The sequence below is a fragment of the Sus scrofa genome, chromosome 9 (assembly GCF_000003025.6).
Source record: "Sus scrofa isolate TJ Tabasco breed Duroc chromosome 9, Sscrofa11.1, whole genome shotgun sequence".
Classification (NCBI taxonomy): domain Eukaryota; kingdom Metazoa; phylum Chordata; class Mammalia; order Artiodactyla; family Suidae; genus Sus; species Sus scrofa.
Genome location: NC_010451.4, coordinates 23,002,992 through 23,023,544, shown reverse-complemented (window position 1 = coordinate 23,023,544; position 20,553 = coordinate 23,002,992). Strand labels below are relative to the sequence as shown.

At 45.5% G+C, this 20,553-nt stretch overlaps 1 protein-coding gene and 1 pseudogene across 1 annotated transcript; both read right to left on the bottom strand.

The window, feature by feature from the left end:
- Window positions 2,696–5,677, bottom strand: LOC100737259 (annotated as a pseudogene).
- On the bottom strand, window positions 8,258–14,463 carry LOC100524034 (tripartite motif-containing protein 64). The gene is given in 7 exon segments (XM_005667218.2): window positions 8,258–8,475; window positions 8,478–8,750; window positions 9,766–9,863; window positions 11,097–11,119; window positions 12,504–12,734; window positions 13,440–13,535; window positions 14,050–14,463. Coding segments are annotated over 7 exon segments (1,353 nt in total).

The following is a 20,553-nucleotide window of genomic DNA, read 5'->3' as shown; positions in this document are numbered from 1 at the left end:
TTAATAATGAATAATTCTAAATACTACTGCTGAGGCTTGCATGCGAAGTTCGAGCTCTTGTTGTTACCCTGTATGACTGGAACCTTGTAAGTTACCCCAAATCCTACAAATGCTGCTGCCAAACGGTCAACACCATTGGTCCAAAGATGGCAGTGTGAAATTACTGAAATAGACAGAGAGTAACCTCCTGCCCAAGAGCTGCCACACATTTAAAACAATCCAATCACTGATGTGATGGGAAAATGTCGTCTTTTAAGACATTTCTGGAGAAATGTATAAACTTGAATGGTTAGAAACTTTTGATAATGTTCAAAAAATTTTCACTTTATGGTGCTGGGAAAACTGGACAACCACATGTAAATCAATGAAACTGGAACACACTCTCATTCCATACACAAAAATAAACTCAAAATGGCTTAAAAACTTAAACATAAGATAAGACACCTTCAAACTCTTAGAAGGGAACATAGGCAAAATATTCTTTGACTTCAACTGTACAAATGTTTTCACAGGTCAGTCTCCCAAGGGAACAGAAATAAAAGCAAAAATAAGCCAATGGGACCTAATCAAACTGACAAGCTTTTGCACAGCAAAGGAAACCATACACACACAAAAAGACAACCTATGGAATGGGAGAAAATAGTTTCAAATGATGCAACTGACAAGGGCTTAATCTCTAAAACATACAAACAACTTATATAACTCAACAGCAAAAAATCCAACAACCCAATTGAAAAATGGGCAAAAGACCTGAATAGACATTTCTCCAAAGAAGATATACAGATGGCCAACAAGCACATGAAAAAAATGCTCAACATCACTGATTATTAGAGAAATGCAAATCAAAACTACCATGAGGTACCATCTCACACCAGTCAGAATGGCCGTCATTAATAAATCCACAAATAACAAATGCTGGAGAGGGTGTGGAGAAAAGGGTACCCTCCTGAACTGTTGGTGGGAATGTAAACTAGTACAACCTCTATGGAAAACTCTATGGAGGTACCTCAGAAAACTAAATATAAGACTACCATATGACCCAGCAATCCCACTCTTGGGCATATACTAGGCCAAAATTTCCTTGAAAAAGACACATGCACACGTTTATTCACTGCAGCACCACTTACAATAGCCAAGACATGGAAACAACCTAAAGGTCCATTGACAGATGAATGGATTAAGAAGATGTGGTACATATACACAAAGGAATACTACTCAGCCATAAAAAAGAACAAAATAATGCCATTTGCAGCAGCATGGATGGAACTAGAGACTCTTATACTAAGTGAAGTCAGGAAGAGAAAGACAAATACCATATGATATCACATATCTGGAATCTAATATACAGCACAAATGAACTTTCCATGGAAAAGAAACTCATGGACTTGGAGAATAGACTTGTGGTTGCCAAGGGGAAGGGGAGGCAATGGGATGGACTGAGCATCTGGGGTTAATAGCCGCAAACTATTGCCTTTGGAATGGGTAAGCAATGAGATTCTGCTGTCACACTGGGAACTATATCTAGTCACCTATAATCGAGCATTATGGAGGATAATGTAGAAAAAGAAAATATATATGTATGCATGACTGGGACTCTTTGCTATACCGTAGAAAATTGACAGAACACTGTAAACCAGCTGTAATGGAAAAAATAAAAATCATTTAAAACCTTTTTTTTTTTTTTAACTTTAAAAGAATTAGTCCTAGAAGTTAAGGCACAGGTTAAAAGTCCTTACAAAAGAAATAAGAAAAAAAAAAAAAACCCTCAAAACATCCTAACTTACTCAAGAAGTCCCTGACAACTTGCAACTACTTTTTAAAGGAGCTGTACCCTTGGAGTTCACGCTGTGGTGCAGTAAGTTAAGAAGCCCACTGCAGCAGCTTGGGTCACTGCAGAAGCATGTGTTCCATCCCTAGCCAGGAACTCTATTCAATACTCTGCAATAATCTACATGGGAAAGAATCTGAAAAAAGATGGGTATGGATATATATATTAACTGCATCACTTTTTTTGTATAGTAGAAATTAACGCAACATTGTAAACTCATTATATTTCAATAAAACTTTAAAAATTAAAAAATCCCTATATTCATGGATGGAATATGAAAGAAAAAATCAGAGTAAGAGGGAAAAGTAGAAAAAATGAAAGAAGAAGGGTAGAAAAATGAAATGGGGGGGCAGATGGGGCTCTGACTCCTGTGTCAAGGGCATGGGGCTCACATACACTCCCTGGTGCCTCAGCTCTGACCCTGTTCTTTTGAATCTTCTTTCTTAATTAGCTGGGGGAGGCTTCCGCAGTGAGGGCCCAGTGGTGGCCCATGCCTCTGTCATGGTGGCTTCCACCTGAGTTCCCTAAGGCCAGTCCTGTGATGGACTCTCTACCCACAGGGCTAGCTAGACTCCTGAGGCCGCCCTGATTGGATGGAGCCCTGGCCTGGCGCTCTTTGCCTTCTGTGACCTTCCACCAGCACCTCTTCTCTTCCTGCCTGCCCAGTCTTGGCACTTCTAGTCGGCTCTGCCCTCAGGTCACGCTCCCTGCAGTATGACCACCCATCCTGGGTGGAGCAGAGGGCTGTCCAGTCTTGGTGTTCTTTGCAAACAAATTGGGGCAAAAGTGGCAAAACGAAATAGGAGGTTTGCCCACACACCTAACAATGATGCCAAGGATATTCCCACTTCCCGAAGGGCCCCTTGCTCAGATCCCGGCAGGGTGGGGGGTAGGCCTTGGTGCAGGACTTGTGGTGGTGCAGCACCGGCTGGCCGCCATCACCGCAGAGGAAGCAGTCATCTCAGACTGCTGCTTCCCCTTGCTGGTCCTGAAGCACCTTCTGGTTTTCTTCTTGGTCTTTTTGCCCTTTTCCTCGGAGGAAAGTGATGCTGAGGTCTTTGGCCTGTCGCCAGAGAACCCACTGCCGTTGGAAGCAATCTGGTGCTTCATTTTCTGAATATTTGGGGGGCACATTTGAGGGAGGGCAAACTTCAGCCGGCCACCACCTGTTATTGCCAAGCTTCACCCAGATGATGTCCGGAAGTGCAGCTTCTTCCAGGCCCTACAGTCGTTGCAGAACCAGCTGCCATCCAGCATCTCCATGTTGAGGCAGTCGGGGTGGAGGGTGGCCAGGCAGGACTCAGGGCAGAGCAGGCTTCCCACGTTGGAGCCCAGGAAGCACCAGCTCATGCTGACGGGGGCTTGGTGCCTCTTGTCCTTCCAAGCAGTGAAGCGGGCCTTGCAGATGCTGCTGCTGGACCCAATCACCGAGCGGCCCGCTGCCAGTCACGCACTGCGGCTGCAGTAGGCGACCAGGCAGCAGACGCACCGCATCGTTTTACCTTTGCATGGCCTCGCCTTCGCAGGGTTGGATGCATGGCAGCTCACAAAGATGTGCGGGGTGGCGGGGGGTGGGGGAGCAGCGGAAGCCCCGGCTCTCAAACACCATCAGCAGGAACCTGCGCGCGCAGGCCTCGTGGTGGACCTTCCTGCGCTGCTACGCAAGGCAGCACCGACGTCCGTCTTACTCTCCTTGCACACCAAGCACGAGGGAGCCCCTGAAGCGCTCTCGCCGCAGGTGAGTCTCCGCTCTGGCCAGCGGGAGAGGCCCAGGCAGGGCAGGTGGAACACGCTGCAGCAGGGGCCCTGGCACAGCCCCAGGCTGCCCTTCTTCTCCACAACCTGACACCCCTGCTCCTTCTTGGCCCTGACTCCTCGCTCAGACCTTGTAGAGGACAAGGCCATCTCAGTGAGTTTTATTCGAATTCTAGTCCGGGGACTCCAAGGGCTTCTCTCCCGGACCGTCCATGACCTCGTTCTCAGTTAGCGATTCAGAAGGAGAGGAGGTTTTTGAAGCCGCCCTGGGGGCGCAGGGCCGGTGCTGGGGGCGTGCGGGGGTGGAGCCGCTTCTTCAGGGGTTTGCACACTTCCTGCTGAGTGTGTGCGGCCCTCTGGTCGGTGACCTTCTCTCTCTGCTGAAGACTGTGCCTGTCCGTCCTGAGTCTCTACCTGGGGATGTCCTCAAAGGAAATGTCTTCTGTAGGGTCCTGGGTCCTTTCATGTGTGTATTTCCCCCCCCCCCCATTTAAGTTACCAGATTCTTCCTCCGACTGGAAGGAGGCCACAAGGCCAAACCTGGTGCTTTCTGCTTCTCTGTGAGCCCGTCCCACTGCATCCCCAGCAGCTCTTCAATCTCCTCGCTGGTGGTGTCCTGGTGCTTGGTGACAACCTGGTCCCTGTGCTTCTGATGGAAGACCAGGAACTGGGCTGCCTCCTGGCTCTCCCTGCTTTTTGGAGGGGAGGCCAGGGCCCCCGTGCTCCAGGGAGGAGCCCCCACTCCTTTCTACGGGGGCAGCTTCTGCTGTTTTTTCTGGAGAGGTCCTTCCTGTCCCAGGGTCGCAGTCTGGGTTCTCAGCAGTGCTAGAAAGCTTGGCTGTCCACCTCCTCTTGACAGGAATGCCGTGCTCTCCTGGTGGATGTGGAGCCATCAGCAGCTTCTTCCGGGACTCCTGAGAAATCCATGGCAACGCCTGACTCCTTAGCCACGTGTGGTTTTAGACGGAGCTGGTCTCCCATGTAGAGGTGGGTGAACTTGGCTTTCTGCTCCTCTACCAACATGCTCACAGGTGCTTCTGCCTGAAAGATTGCCCATTTTCCCACTGGGCCCTCAGTTTCCCTCAATTAATTTTTTGTTTTGTTTTGACTTTTTAGGACAGCCCCCATAGCATACGCAGGTTCCCCAGCTAGGAGTCAAATTGGAGCTGTAGCCTCCAGCCTATGTCACAGCCACAGCAACACCAGATTCGAACCACATCTGCAACCTACACCACAACTCATGGCAACCCTGGATCCTTAAACCCACTGAGCAAGGCCAGTGTTCAAACCTACATCTTCATGGATGCTAATATGTGATACTTGCTTGCTCTCTTTTTCTGACCTTTCAGTTTGGTGTAGCGGGCAGAAGTGGATCTGTGGAGACCATGCGTGGTCACTGGGGGTGACCAGACACCTTGCAGCACACCAGTTCCCCAACTTTGTACTTCAGCAGCTGGTCTTTGTCTCTGCTGCTGTTTGCACAGGAGTCTCTTCATCTGAGAGGCTGGAGATCCTGGGCACCAGGGCTGTTTCCACAAGGCCCTGCTCCAGGAAGGAGTCATATTTTATGCTTCTCTTTCTGTTCCTCCTTGCCTTATTTTCCGGTTTTGGTCCACTTTCTTCTGAGTGGGACACAGAGGCAGCACCATCGCCACCTATGGACGATTCATAGAAAGGTTTCACATTCACGTCTGTTTTGGTGATTTTCAGCTTAGTTGGTAGAGAGCCATTGTTGACAGGGGTGGTGTTGGGTGGTGTTGGGTGGTTTTCCCAGCCCCTTCCTTTCCTGGGACTCAAAACGCCACCTGGATTCATGAGCGCTAGGCTCTCTGTTGAAGACACGGAGGTGAGATCTTTCAGCGTCTCATCTGGGATAAAGGGAAGCGTATCGTGGCCCTGAAACTTCTGCACGACCCCCTCTTGCAGACTGGCTGAAAGCTGAGCTTTGCTGAGAAACTTGGAGCACTTGTGACTCATGTCACAGTTGGAAGTCTTTCCATTTGCGTTGCCAGGGATTTCTGGTGCCTGCTTCATCATCATGCACTTTACAACCTTTGGAACAGAAAGAGGGCTTTTCTTGAAGCTAAATTCCATGCAGCCCAGACGCTCCTTTTCTTAGTTTTTCATCTTTTTCTGTTTTTTTTTTTTTTTTTTTTTTAAGGTCTACACCCAAGGCATATGGAGGTTCCCAGGCTAGAGGGAGTCGAGTTGGAGCTATAGCTTCCAAACTACACCCCAGCCACAGCCACACAGTATCTGAGCCTCCTCTGCAACCTTTACCACAGCTCGTGGCAACCGCTGGATCCTAACCCACCGAGTGAGGCCAGGGATGGAACCTGGGTCCTTATGGATACTAGTTATGTTCCTTAACCAGTGGATGCTGCCCTTCGTAGATCACTGTCAGTATGGTGCATCCTGCGGAGGCAGCGGCGGTGGCTTTCCCGAGCTGCAGTTCTGCAGGCTGCCAAGGGAAGGGGGCCCTGGTGGGCGTGAGGAGGGGGGGGTGGGGGCGGAGGTGGCGGGGAGCTCTGCCAGGCCAGGCTCTCCCCTTGCTGTGGGTCCTGCCCCCCCCACCCCACACCTCCCTAGCAGCCCCCTGACTGGGTAATTTTGAATGTGCAGGTGTCTTTGGCCAGGAGATTATTCTCCATCCATTCTAGGACTTCATAACTGTCATCTTTGGACCGGTGGTGTTAGCCGCTGGGGCAGCACCATTTCTAGGATTTGAGGCCAATTACAAGGTCCCAGTTATGCAAGCTGCGCAACATGAGATCAAACTTCTTCACACTCAAGACTCAGGAGGTGAATAATTTCTGGACGTTCTGTAGTGTGTGTTCTATGTTTCTGCAGCAAAGGGAAGAAAAGTGCTTTCTGCTACGCCATGAATGAGATAATTGCCCTCACCAGTTATACGTCAAGTCTATAACTTAATTTACCCTTAAACTAAAATAAAAAGTGCCTGAACTTCTAGCTTGAAATTTATGTTTGGTTTTCAGATGCATCATCTAAACTCCTCAAAATCCCTGTCATCTCTCCAGCCTGCCTTCCACCCAGGGCTTAGCATAAAGGGAACAGTACAGGAAAAATAAGTTATTTGATGATGCAATCTAGATAAGAGAAATGGCCCAGAGAAGTGGAATAAAATGATCAAAATGAAAAGAAAAATTGGGGGAGTTCCCATCGTGGCTCAGTGGAAATGAATCTGGCTCGTAACTATGAGGATGCTGGTTAGCTCCCTGGCCTTTTCAGTGGGTTAAAATCCTGCATTGAGATGAGTTCTGGTATAGGTGGCAGATATGGTTCCTAACCCGTGTTGCTGTGGCCGTGGCATAGGCTGGCAGCTATAGCTCAGATTAGACCCCTAGCCTGGGAACTTCTATATGCTGCAGGTGGGGCCCTAAAAAAGCAAAAATAAATAAATAATGAATAAAAATAAAAAGAAAGAAAAAGAATTGGGAGTTTCCTCGTGGCACAATGGGTTAAGGATCCAGCATTGTCACTACAGTGGCTCTGGTCACGGCTGTGGCATAGGTTTGTTTAATTTCTGTCCAGGGAACTTCTGCATGCCATGTGGAAAGAAAGGAAGGAAGGAGAGGGAGGAGTGAGGGAAGGAGGAAAGAAGAAAGGAAGAGAGAGAAAGAGAGAGGGAGAGCGGAAGGATGGAAGGAAGGAGGGAGGAAAGAGAAACGGCCAAAAGCAAAGGACTTTCACTCCAGGGTGCACCGAATGGCTTCCTTTGAGCTGCAGGCCCGAAGGTACAGCGGAGCTCCTGATTACATCATGTAAAAACAGCACAAAATACATCCAGATCTTGAGTTTTGTGAGTTGGAGATTCTAAGTTGAACTTGAGGAAATTATGGTCTTATGTTTTACGTTCTTCTGGACATGTCATGAGAATGAATATTTTCTTGTGCAACATTGTGCTTCTGCTTTCAAATAAACAGAGTATAATGGACATTTTATTTTATTTTTTGGCTGCTGCCAAGGCACGTGGAAGTCCCCAGACCAGAGATAGAATCCAAACCACAGCTGCCACCTAAGCTGCAGCTGCAGCAATGCAAGCTCCTTAATGTACTGTCCTGGGCCAGGAGTTGAACTGGCACCTTCGCAGCAACCTGAGCAGCTGCAGTCAGACTCTCAACCCACTGAGAAACAGTGGGAACTACAAAAGTGCTTTTTTGGGGCCACCCTTAGGGAATTTGGAACTTTCTGGGCCAAGGATCAAACCCGTGCCACAGCAGTGGCAACGCCTCATCGCCTCATTATTTCACCACTACGCCACCAAACTCCTTTTGTTTACTAAGCTGAGGTCTATACCACTTCACTCGTCTACCCAATGATGTTCAAATGCACAAGTAAAACTCTTTGCTTAAAATGTAGATGTACCTTGTGGTGTGTAACTTTTATTTCACTAAGCTCTTATATAAAAAAGAAAATCCATTGATTACATACTAGGAAATGTGCCTTCATAAAAATTTATTAATAGATAATTCAATTAACAAATGTATACATTCAACAAGGTCGTGCCACTTTATAAACATACAATAGCTATATCCCCTTAAAAGACAATGTTCTCAGAGACAGGTATCATCCCTTGGCCTCAGATGAGGGTTCAAGACAGTGGTTCCTTAGATGCAGAAGTTCATCAAATACATGGCCACAGAACTTGACTCCTTATGGGGAACTAAAGAAAAGATAAGGCCTCAGAGGGGAGGAGAAGGAGGAAGGAAGAAAACTGTATATGAGGGAGCCTTTGCAAACATCATAGAAGCTCACGGTCCCATTGTCATAATCCAGAAACACTCCAACCCTACCCAGGGGCCTTTGCACGTACTGAATTAAGGGCGGGGAGTTGGTGGAGAGAGTATATTGATCATTGACTTTCATAGAAACAGAAGAAAGGCATCCTCAGAATCCACACTGATGTCAGTGTCGCTTGTCCAGATGTCTTTGCAGACTCCCAGGATCCAGTTGGAGGACCGGGTCACATCCACCTCCCAGTAGTGCCTCCCGGAGGTGAAGGCCTGAGCCCCCCAGGCCACAAATCTCTCCTCGCTCGGGGGCTCGCTGGACGCGCCCTGGGGGTCGTCTTCAAACACCACACTCGCCTCATCCTCAGAGAGCCTCACGCTGTGAATGCTCATCTTCTGACTCAGAACGTTCTCCGCTGCGGAAAGAGACAAGCAGGTCAGCAGGGGATCCCACATCCTGAGAGGCAGGCAGGGGCTCTCCCCCCAGTGAGTCTTTCCTTTTTCTCTCCTCCAAGGAAGTGAAAAAGGAAAAGACAGCAGCGAGTCCAGACTGGCTCTTTGGTGAAGAGCAAGAGGTATCACTATCTCTACAGCACACAGCAACGCCTCCGATTATATGGAAAAAGGAAGTCCTTCAGACATGTGAATGGTGTGAAATTGTTGGACTGTCCATTACTCGTTAGTATATTTCAGGACACCCGTGAAATTTTCTTCTTTACAAAATTGTTCTTGTCTCTTTTGTCTGCAATCCCTTCGAATATAGAGAGAGCACTTTGCTATTATGGGTATAGATCGGGCTATAGTTTCTACATATTACACTTTCAAAGGTAAAAAATTTAATGGACATCCAGCAATGAATAAATAGTTTGGAAACTTCTGAGAAGAAAATTCTTGCAAAATCTCCTCACATATCCTTTGCCTCTCCATTGTTTTCAGATTGATCTAATTACTCTGCCCAAGGCATTTTTAGTCGTTTTTAAATCAAAAGCTAGTAGTCTTAGAGATAATAAATATACTTTGTACATTGCGTGATGAATGAAATTGTAATAAAGAACAAAGTAAAAGCCATCAGTGTCACATTTAACATTTCAAGAGCGAGATAAAACTGAGTGAACATCCAAAGTCATCGCTAGGCTGAGGACTAAATATTCTCTCTCTTTATAACCACCTGACCAACCTGGTGGTTCTCTTGCTCAGCCAATGTAAGATGTAACTAAAAATATGTATCCTGCTTTGCATTTGCAGTTAAATATCTGCTATAAAGTCCAGACTTATTTATTGTTAATATGAATAAACAGGCAGAAAAGACATAGGAACCTTGGAAAACTATGTGCCTTGTTCAAGACAGAAAAAACAAAATTACAATGAAAGAAGCCTCCTTCCCCAGAACCACCAAAGAACTGACCCGATCACCAAAGGGCTGACGCTCACCTCTGAAGTTGTTCAGCATCTCCAGCATCCCAGTAACAGGCCAGCAGGTGAGCTCTGGGTTCACTGGCTGAGGGTTTTGCATCTGTACCAATTCAGTCCTGTAAAGAAGGACATCCGTTAGACGTCAGGACCAAAGGCTAATCACACAACCATTACAAAATGAGCAGTTTTTAATCCAAGCTGTTTCATCAGAATTCTCCCATTTGGGGTTCCTTGGGCAGGTATCATAGTCGATACTCTTGGGGACATAAAGCAAGTTGACGTATTTTTCCCTACATATGAATTATACCAAATTTCAAATTCCCCATTTCCCTTAGACATTATTCCCTTTCTAGAATGACTGAGATTCATTTGCCTCCTTTCTTCCATCTCGGGTAAAGCAAAGATCCTAGGCATTTTACAGAGAACAGAAAAATCAGGCAAAACTTTTGAACTTGAGTCAGCAAGCCGTCACCCATGATGCAATCAGTGTCTAAAAGGAAGACTCCGCTGAGCCAGACAGGTTTCTCTCTTCAGCCCAGCAAAAGATTCCAGTTCCAGCCTGTCTGCCATGGTCCTGAAGGTCTAACTTGCCAGTGGGCACTGGGGAGCCATTCCCTCTGCGGTCCTGCCAGCAAGGGGGCTGAGTCACTTGCTGCTACCACTACAACAAAATCACAGGTCCTCTTCCCATTCTTAGGGACTCTGCCTCTATCCTGCCTTTTGCACCTTCTGACTCCCTCAGGTATGTGCTTCCTTTGTGAGAGCTCCGAAAAATCCCTTTCAGTAAGAAAGGATGCAGTGAGTGGGTGGCACAAAGGCCAGAATGTGAGCTGGCTTTCAAGTAGTGTTTGAATTTGGCCAAGTGAGAAAGGACCTTGGAGAGCAAGGAATAGAAGGCCTTGGGGATTCTAAAATACAATAGAAAATATCTACGAAGATGATATTAATAGCTCAAAACAGGTAGAGTTGGTCACCCATATCTTCGGGTGGCACCCATACAGGATCAGGCATGGACTGCATCTGTGAATTGTCAATAAAATAAAACAAAACATTTTAGGCGATTCCAAAAAAGAAAACTTGAAAACCCCTCACACAAGTGACCTAGTTACATAACTTATTTCACATTATATTAGTGGTTAATCAGTGGTCTGGAGATGAAGTAAAGGAGGATCTTGCAAGTGACAAGCAAATATTGTGCCATTTTTGTATAAGGGAGTGGGCCTCCTAGAGTTTACTGGGGGGGAGGGGGGTTGGGCCAATTGCCCAAGGTACCGAGTGATGACTGTGCATCCACGTTATCAAAGGAAAGCAACCTTTTCAGAAATCAGAAATTCTTAGTGAATACTCACATTTCCAGCACATTTTCCAAGTCCTGCAATGAAAAAAAGACCATGTTAATCATGAGTTCTGTCTTTTTGCATCTTTAGGTGCTTGCTATTTTTTTTTTTCTAATTCTCCTCTAAGGAAACATGGGAGGCTATCTTTTTAAAAAATACATGCCCCTTTTTTATTTTTTATTTTTTTGTCTTGCCTTTTCTAGGGCTGCTCCTGCGGCGTATGGAGGTTCCCAGGCTAGGGGTCCAATCGGAGCTATAGCCACCGGCCTACGCCAGAGCCACAGCAACATGGGATCCGAGCCCCGTCAGTGACCTACACCACAGCTCACGGCAACGCCAGATCCTTAACCCACTAAGCAAGGGCAGGGATGGAACCGGAAACCTCCTGGTTCCTAGTTGGATTCGTTAACCACTGTGCCACGATGGGAACTCCTTATTTTTTAATTCAATGAATTTTACTATATTTGTCACTGTATAACCATCGTCACAACCTAATTTTAGAAAGTCAGAGGCTATCTTAATAGCAGGACCCACACCAGAACATAACTGGCTTCCTCGGGGTGCGGGAAGGTGGGAAGGAGGTCAGGAAGAGTGGATGTAATGACGCAACAACAGGGGAGTTTCCAACGCCCTCATTACCCAGTCTCGTTCCTAAAGAGCAATTGCACTACTTATGATGATCAAGCAAATCAGAGGAGTTTCCATGGTGGCTCAACAGGTTAGGAACCCAATATGGTGGTGGTAAAGATGTGGGTTCCTCCCTGGTCTGTCGCAGTGGGTTAAGGATCCAGCCAGCATTGCATAAAGCTGCAGAATAGGTTATAGATGCGGCTCAGATCTGGTATTGCTATGGCTGTGGCTTAGACCACAGCTGCAGCTGCAATTTGAACCCTGGCCCAGGAACTTCCATATGCCACAGGTATGCCACAGATGTAGCCGTTAAAATAATAAAGACAAAAAAGCAAATAAAAGAACCATAGAAAACTGATTATAGTTTGCATTAAAATGTATCATCAATTCTAAAAATCTTACCTAGAAATCAGACAACACCTCAATGTCTTCAGTAAGAGTGGGATAACAGAGCATGACAATGGATTCGAAGTCTGTATTTTGAAAATTACTACGACAATATTAACTTTCCCCTGTTCACAGAATTTTGCTGCCATTGGATCATCCGTGGGGATACTATCCCTGATCACACTGAAATACTTTTGTCGTACGTCAATGAGGAAAAGGGCAAAAAACTCCCAACGATTACCAGGGTGTCAGGAACTAAGCGACTGGACACATGCCCTGATGGGAATCAAGGAGCATCATCCCTTGTCTGAGAGTAAGGGTACATGCGGGTGACATTGCAATGGCAGGGCAACACTGCCCAGAGAAATACTTCCTTCCCCGAGGATGGAACCCCCTTCTCACCTGGAGCAGCTCCGTGTCAGGACTGCGGCACAGCTCAGTCAGCATGCTGTACATTTCTTTCAGGGTTTCTTTCTGCTGAGTCATTCTGAAAACACTCTCCTTGAGGTCTCGGCCAGTCTCCTTCGCCTCTTTCTCCAGCGCCTCCAGATGGAATTGCTCCTCCTCCCGGAGAAACAGGTGCATCCTCTGGTATTGAAGTTTAATCATCACCTTCCTTAAGGTCACATAGTCCTGCAGAGACGGTGGATTCCAAGAATTACCTATCCTCACTCTCAACAGACAACTTCCAATATTATTTCCTTGAAGTCACCCAGAAAGTTCCGGATAAACGTTCTGCCTCACACCTCAAAGTGTCTTTTAAGTGTATTTTAAGGTCCTTCCTGTCCACCCTTTCTCTATGTTTCTAGTCTCTTCCCCTGTTGGAACCCAGCCCTCTGAGGGCTCCCAGACTCTCTCCCCAAGGACTTTTTCGTAGTTCTTACCCCACCAATTATTTCATCTCTTACATGAATCTTGTTTCCTCTTGGTTCTTGCTTGAACTTTCTAAATAGTTTAAAAATGAGGTAAAACCCACATTATATAGTTTTAGAAAAATTCTCGATTTCTCCTCTAGGCCCTACTCTGTCCCTCCTCTCTCTCTCCTTCACAGCCACACTTCGTGCAATGGAGACTTATACTCCACGTCTGAAGAGGTTTGTCCAAACCTTCGAAATTTGGGCTAGTAATACTTTTCATGGCCTGGTTTCCCCATATTCTAGCATTCTTTGAACTAGCTCGGACTGGCCTGTATATTTATGATTACCGATAGGTCATTTGCAACTGCTAATTTTCCAGGGAAAAGACCACTACCCTTTACGTAGAAACTTGAATTTCGCTAAAAGTCAAGCTAGAATTGTATCCATCTCCATACAGAAAATACAACATGCTCTTTCTTACCTCCAATGACCGGATTTTCTTCGTTTCCTGATTCCGATTGTTTTGCATTTCTTGGGTCATTTTCCATAAGGAGTCCATTCTCTTTAGAAGCATCTCCTGCAAAATACCCATGAGCTTTAAGTGACATGGAGGGTTAATACCGTAAATTCCATCCTCTCATTTATGATAACGGTAGTTGTTGAGAAACCAGTCATCTCGCGTTAGAATGAAGTAGTCATATTTTCCCACATTCACTGAATTTGATTCTACTATTAAGGGTATCAGAAATGATAAGACATGTACTAGAGAACTGTGGGAACTTACAGATAGTGGAGTCCATTTCCTAAAAGTTGGGACTCAGCCTTTTCTACAACCTGACTAAGAAATCGTCAAGCTTCCACCAGCGAGCGGCCTGTATTCCTGGTGCTGCCACACGTCCCAGGATGCAGCAACTGCACGTATTTGGGCAGCTGGTCAGAATGTTGAAAAGCTCCACTGATGTCTTGGGCTCTGCATTGAACAACCACCAGCCCCACCATCTCTACTCACTTCAACTGCATTGTCATTCGCATCAACTTTGGTCTGATGTGGGAGCTCATAGATTCCAAGTTGCCCTGGAAGCATCACCTACCCGGCGTTCCTCAGCAGCCCACTGGATGGGACTGTGGCTGTGAGCAGCATGTTCTGGGCCTTCAGAGCAGGGGCCACACAGCAGGGTCTTGTCAGCTTCACAGAAGAGCCCCTTCGCTTCTCTGTGTGTCCCACAGAGCTGCTCCTCAGATCTGCTGCTGTGGGAAGCTCTGGCCTGTCTGGCAAGGGAAGCCAGCCTCTTGAGTACAATATTGGTTTTGAAATCTGGTTTCTCTGACACTGCCCTGCACTCAGGGCAGCTCTTTGGGGCTTGTTCTTCCTCCCAGCAGAGGTACAGGCAGGGACGGCAAAAGCTGTGCCCACAGTCTGTGGTGACGGGGTCTATGAAGTAGTTCATGCAGATGGAGCATTTGAGTTCATCCTGGAAGGTGTGCATGAATCCTTCTGAATCCATGTTTCTGAAAATTAAAGAGAAAGACAGACAGTAAGCAAAAAGTCATGCTTCTACCCTGGTTAGAAAAAAAGACCCTTTGGACAAAGCTTGAACTCTCTAATTTACCTATTTGCTTATCCCCAGTGCAAAACTGTAAATGGAGAATATAGGCAGATTGGGTTCATCCTAGGATACAAATGATAAAATAAGGTAAGTGTGTCCTTGGAATCTTTTTTATTTCAAATGAATCGCATTCTCAAGCATACTTAAATTACTTGAAAAGCTTAAAAATTAGGGCAGAGGGTAAAAGACGGGATGATTCTGGAGTTCTGCGCATTAGCTGATGGACACAGAAGCACAGAGAGAATCTGTCTCTCGCTCTTTCTTCTCCCCCTTCCTCCTCCTCCACCTTCTCATCCTAATCCTTCTCGTCCTCCTCCTTGTCCTTCTACCGTGATCTCCTGACTGGAACACACACTTGCACTGCCTCTATGCTAATGGTCTCTTTGCCTCCCACCTGACACAATTTTTTAAAGACAAATCAAAATGTTCACATATAATTTAAATTTGTTTAATTAGTGTTGGCGTCAACACTGACTTGGAGTCCTAAAACTATACACGGTTGAGTTTTGCTTCCAACTTAAATCGCAAAAACTCTTCCTCTCCACAAGAAGGTAAAACATTGTTATTTCTAACACAGGAAAACATTTTTCCCCAGACTGAATTCAGATCACTAAGCGCACTTCACATCTTGAACGGGTGAGCTTCAAGCAACGACCATAATCAGTAAAAATTAATTGACTGTTTTTTAAACGACCAAAAACGCTAGGATGAACATGGGGTGTTCCTCCCTACACTAGAGCATCCAGAGATGTAGTTAATGGGCGTTAACCATGGAGATATGTACGGTCAATGCCTTCCTCAGCAGAGTCTACTGTGAGGGGGTCTTACCTCTGGAAGGCTGCACGTCCTGGAAGTCTGTGGATGTCAGGGTGCACAAGAACTCTCGAAGCCTGGAAGCTGCAACTGCCCTCCGTCTACCTTGGAAAAGCCAGCACCTCTGGACAAAGGTGCTATTTAAAGGCCAAGACTTACCGAAGCCACACCTCCTTCTGGAGATTGGATTCCGTCTTCAATGGGAAATGGACAATTGATGAGGTTACTCAGAAAGGTGTGAAAATGGCTGATTGGGTTTACAGCAGGGAGAAGACAGTTCTTGGGGGCTGACACTCTAAAAGAAGGTACATTTCTTTTAAGGTAAATGCAAGAAGTTTGACTGGACAAAAGTTCTTTGAAAGTACATTTTAACTAAAGCGGTGATTTCATGATATGATTTTTTTTCAAGCAATGACGTCCCAGTTTTTAAAATGTGTTTTCTTACTCTACTTTTATTGCTTTTTAAATTTATTTATTTTACTTTTTTTTCTCTTTTGTCTTTTTAGGGTCTCACCCGAGGCATATGGAAGTTCCCAGGCTAGGGGTCCAATCGGAGCTGTAGCCGCCGGTCTACACTACAGCAAAGCAGGATCTGAGCCTCGCCTGCCACCTACACCACAGCTCACCGCCACGCTGGATCCTTAAGCCTAAGAAAGGCCAGGGATCAAACCCCGTGTTTCCTAGTCAGATTCCTTTCTGCTGCGCCACGATGGCAACCTCTTACTCTACTTTTAAAACTTGTAATAGTTCCTGGAGTCTCTAGACATTGTTTATCTGATTATGCCCCAAAATAAATCATTCATTGGAATAAATGATGCATCCGCAGAGTATACTTTTCTCATTTTAAAAAATCCAACTGGGGAGTTCCCGTCGTGGTGCAGTGGTTAACAAAGGTTCGATCCCTGGCCTTGTTCAGTGGGTTAAGGATCCGGCATTGCCGTGAGCTGTGATGAAGTTTGCAGACGCGGCTCATATCCCCTGTTGCTGTGGCTGTGGTGTAGGCCAGTGGCTACAGCTCCGATTTGCCCCCTAGCCTGGGGACCTCCATAGGCCGAGGGAGCGGCCCAAGAAAAGGCAAAAAGACAAAACAAAACAAAACAAAAATCCAACTAGGAGTTCCCGGGGCTCAATGGTTAACCAAACTGACTAGGAACCATGAGGTTGTGGGTTTGATCCAAGGCCGCGCTCAGTGTGTTAAGGATCCGACGTTGTCATGAGCTGTGGTGTAGGTTGCAGACGCTGCTCGGATCCCGCGTTGCTGTGGCTCTGGTGTAGGTCGGAGGCTGTAGCTCCCATTCAACCCCTAGCCTGGGAACTTCCATATGCCCAGGGAGCAGCCCAAGAAATGGCAAGACAAAAAAAAAAAAAAAAAAAAAGAAAGTCCAACTAAGCACCTGAATGTAGTTTAAATAAATATTTGGTGGAATTTAATGTGCTAGAATTTTACTTACCTTCAATGTTTTATGACTATTATCAAATTAATAGTTTATGTAAAAGTAAAACCTATGTTTTGGACTCATACTTTGGTGAGTAACTTTAAACAGATTAATTCATATGTGTGTAACATAAATACATATAATTATATCAAAATATGAATATAATGTAGTAAATACTTACACTATAATCATGTGAATAATTGTTTTTAACAAAATGCATGAAGTAATTGCTTTTTTTTTTTTTTTTTAGGGCTGCAGATGCAGCATATGTAAGTTCCCAGGCTAGGGGTTGAATCAGCGCTATAGCTGCCAGCCTACACCACAGCCATAGCAATGCTGGATCTTTAACCCACTAAGCGAGGCCAGGGATTGAGCACACATCCTCATGGATACTAGATGGGTTCGTTTCTGCTGAGCCATGATAGGAACTCTGAAAATAGGATTTTTTTTTTTTTTTTTTTTTTTTTTTTGTCTTTCTAGAGCTGCACCCACTGCACATGGAGGTTCCCGGGCTAAGGGTCCAATCAGAGCCGTAGCCGCCAGCCTACACCACAGCCACAGCAAGGCCAGACCCGAGCCCTCTCTGTGACCTTCACCACAGCCGGATCCTTAACCCTAAGCAAGGCCAGGGAGCCAGCCTGCATCCTCATGGGCATCTCATGGATACTAGTCGGGTTCATTAACTGCTGAGCGACAACAGGGACTCCAGATTTTTATTGATGTATAATTGACACATAACATTATATAAGACTCAGGTATACAACATAATGTTTATTTGTATGTATTAAGAAAGACACCACAGTTTAGTTAACATTCATCAAACTATGTAGTTACAAATTCCTTTCCTTCTGACGATAACTTTTTTTTTTTTTTTTGTCTTGTTGTTGCTATTTCTTGGGCCGATCCCGCGGCATATGGAGGTTCCCAGGCTAGGGGTTGAATCGGAGCTGTAGCCACTGGCCTACGCCTGAGCCACGGCAACGTGGGATCCGAGCCACGTCTGCAACCTACACCACAGCTCATGGCAACGCCTGATCGTTAACCCACTGAGCAAGGGCAGGGACCGAACCCGCAACCTCATGGTTCCTAGTCGGATTCGTTAACCACTGCGCCACGACGGGAACTCCCTGATGATAACTTTTAAGACCTACTCTCTTAACACTGTTCAAATATGCAACCAAACATTGTTAACTATAATCGCAGTCCTGTACACTGTAGAATATTATTTTAAACATAATACAGGTGCCATATTACCTGTATTTTGCTGACACCTATCACAGTCTAACAAATCTCCCATGCTTACATGTACATTGTTTCACTAAGTTATCTAATGTGGGGGAATTTGGGTCCAATTTTTATAAATAGATAGAAATAATCTAGGAATTTCCATTGTGGCTCAGCAGGACACGGACATGACATAGTGACTGTGAGGATGCAGGTTTTGATCCCTGGCCTTTCTCAGTGAATTAAGGATCTGGCATTGCCACCAGCTGTGGTATGGGTTCCAGATGTGGCTCAGATATGGTGTGGCTGTGGCTGTGGCACAGGCTGGCAGCTGCAGCTCTATTGGACCCCAGCCCGGAAATGTCTATATGCCTTCAAGTGCAGTCCTAGAAAGAAAAAAAAAAATCGAGTCTCACTAGAAATTTGAAAAGTGAAAATAGGAGTTCCCCCTTGTGAGTCAGCAGGTATCCTTGAGGATGCAGGTTCAATCCCTGGCCTTGCTCAGGGGGTTAAACGATCCTGCATTGCCAGTAGCTATGGTGAAGTTCACAGGCGCGGCTTGGATCCGGAGTTACCGTGGCTGTGGCATAGGCCTTGGCTACAGCTCCGATTCAGTCCCTGGCCTGGAAACTTCCACATGCTGGTGCAGCATCCCCCACCCCCCAAAAAAGCAAAAGTATAAGTCAAGTCACCTTTTAAGATTTATCAAAATGAGATCCGTCGTGGCAGTGGTTAACGAATCGACTAGAACATGAGGCGGGTTGGTCCTGTGCTCAGTGGGTTAACGATCGGCGTGCGTGAGCTGTGGTGTGGGCAGACGCGGCTCGGATCCGCGTGTGGCTGGCGTAGGGGTGGCTACAGCTCGATTGACCCTAGCTGGAATCATATGCCGAAGGCAAGAGATAAACAACAAAAAAAAAAAAAAAAAAAAAAAAAAAAGCATAAAAAACAGTATATACAAAAAGATTGGATATAGTTAGAAAAAGAATGTGTGTGTGTACACACACACACACACACACACACGTATATATATGTGATTGGGTTAAGACACTGGGAGCAGAAGTTGACACAACAATGTAAATCAACTATATTTTAATTTTAGAAAACGGCTAAAAAAATCCCCAGCATATCTTAGAAAGACATAAATTAGTTGGTCTTTTATTTTGTGAATAGGATTGTAAGTTAATGTCTCATTTGACTAGAAGTTATACTTCAAGTAATGTCTCCTAAAGATGCTAAGGAAAAGAAATAGTATACATATTATTTAGGTATGTGTATATATGTCTATGAGGACTTTTCCTGAAATTTAATTTTATAAAATTGAAAATACCAAAAACATGAACCAGAGTTGTCTACGTTGGGGAATCCCCCTCTGGGCCCTTTCCCATGAGTGGCTTTTCACTTCTTTCTCTATGTACATGCTTTTGATCTTAGTATAAAGGGAATATTTATGTCATTTCTTTAATTAATTTACTTAGCTCTATTTAAAGTGGTTTTAGCATTGGAGAACAATGGAGGAGAAATTTCAGTGAGTTCCCATATGACTCTGGATCCCCACTTTCTCCTACCCTCAACCACCCCAGGTGCTCCTGTTATTAACAGCATGCATGACTCTGGTACTTTGGTTATAACTGATGGACCAATATTGATACATGTTTCACAATAAAGTCCAGCAGTTCCCTTTGTGGCTCAGTGGGTAAAAGACCCAGCACTGCCACAAGCTGCTGCATGGGTCATAGGTGCAACTCAGATCCCATGTCGTCCTGGCTGTGGCATAGGCCAGCAGCTGCAGCTCTGATTCCACCCCTGGCCCAGGAACTTCCATAAGTCACAGGTGAGGCTGTAAAAAGAAAATAAATTAAGTTCACCTTGGAGTTCCTGGCGTGGCTCAGTGGTTAATGAATCCAACTAGGAACCATGAGGTTGAGGGTTCAATCCCTGGCCTTGCTCAGTGGGTTAAGGATCCAGCATTGCCATGAGCTATGGTGTAGGTCGAAGACGTGCCTCAGATCCTGCATTGCTGAGGCTGTGGTGTAGGCCAGCAGCTACAGCTCCGATTAGACCCCTAGCCTGGGAACCTCCATATGCCATGGGGGCAGCCCTAGAAAAGACAAAAAGACAAAAAAAAAAAATTAAGTCCACCTTAGGGTTCATTCTATGGGTTTTCATAAGTACTGAAAAGAAGTGGTTAGAGGACACGCTTCTGCCTTTTCTCCCAACTGTAGCAGAAAATCATTTAGTTTTTCACTGTTGAGTATGATGCTAGCTGCAGGGTTTTTGTAAATACTCTTTAACAAGCAGATGAAGCTCTCCTCTTTTCCTAGTTTGTTGAGTTTTTCTTTCTTTTTTTTCTTTTTCTTTTCTTTCTTTTTTTTTTTTTTTTTTGTCTTTTTGCCTTTTCTAGGGCCGCACCCATGGCATATGGAGGTTCCTGGACTAGGCGTCTAATCAGAGCTATAGCCGCCGGCCTACGCCAGAGCCACAGCAACACAGGATCAGAGCCATGTCTTCGGCC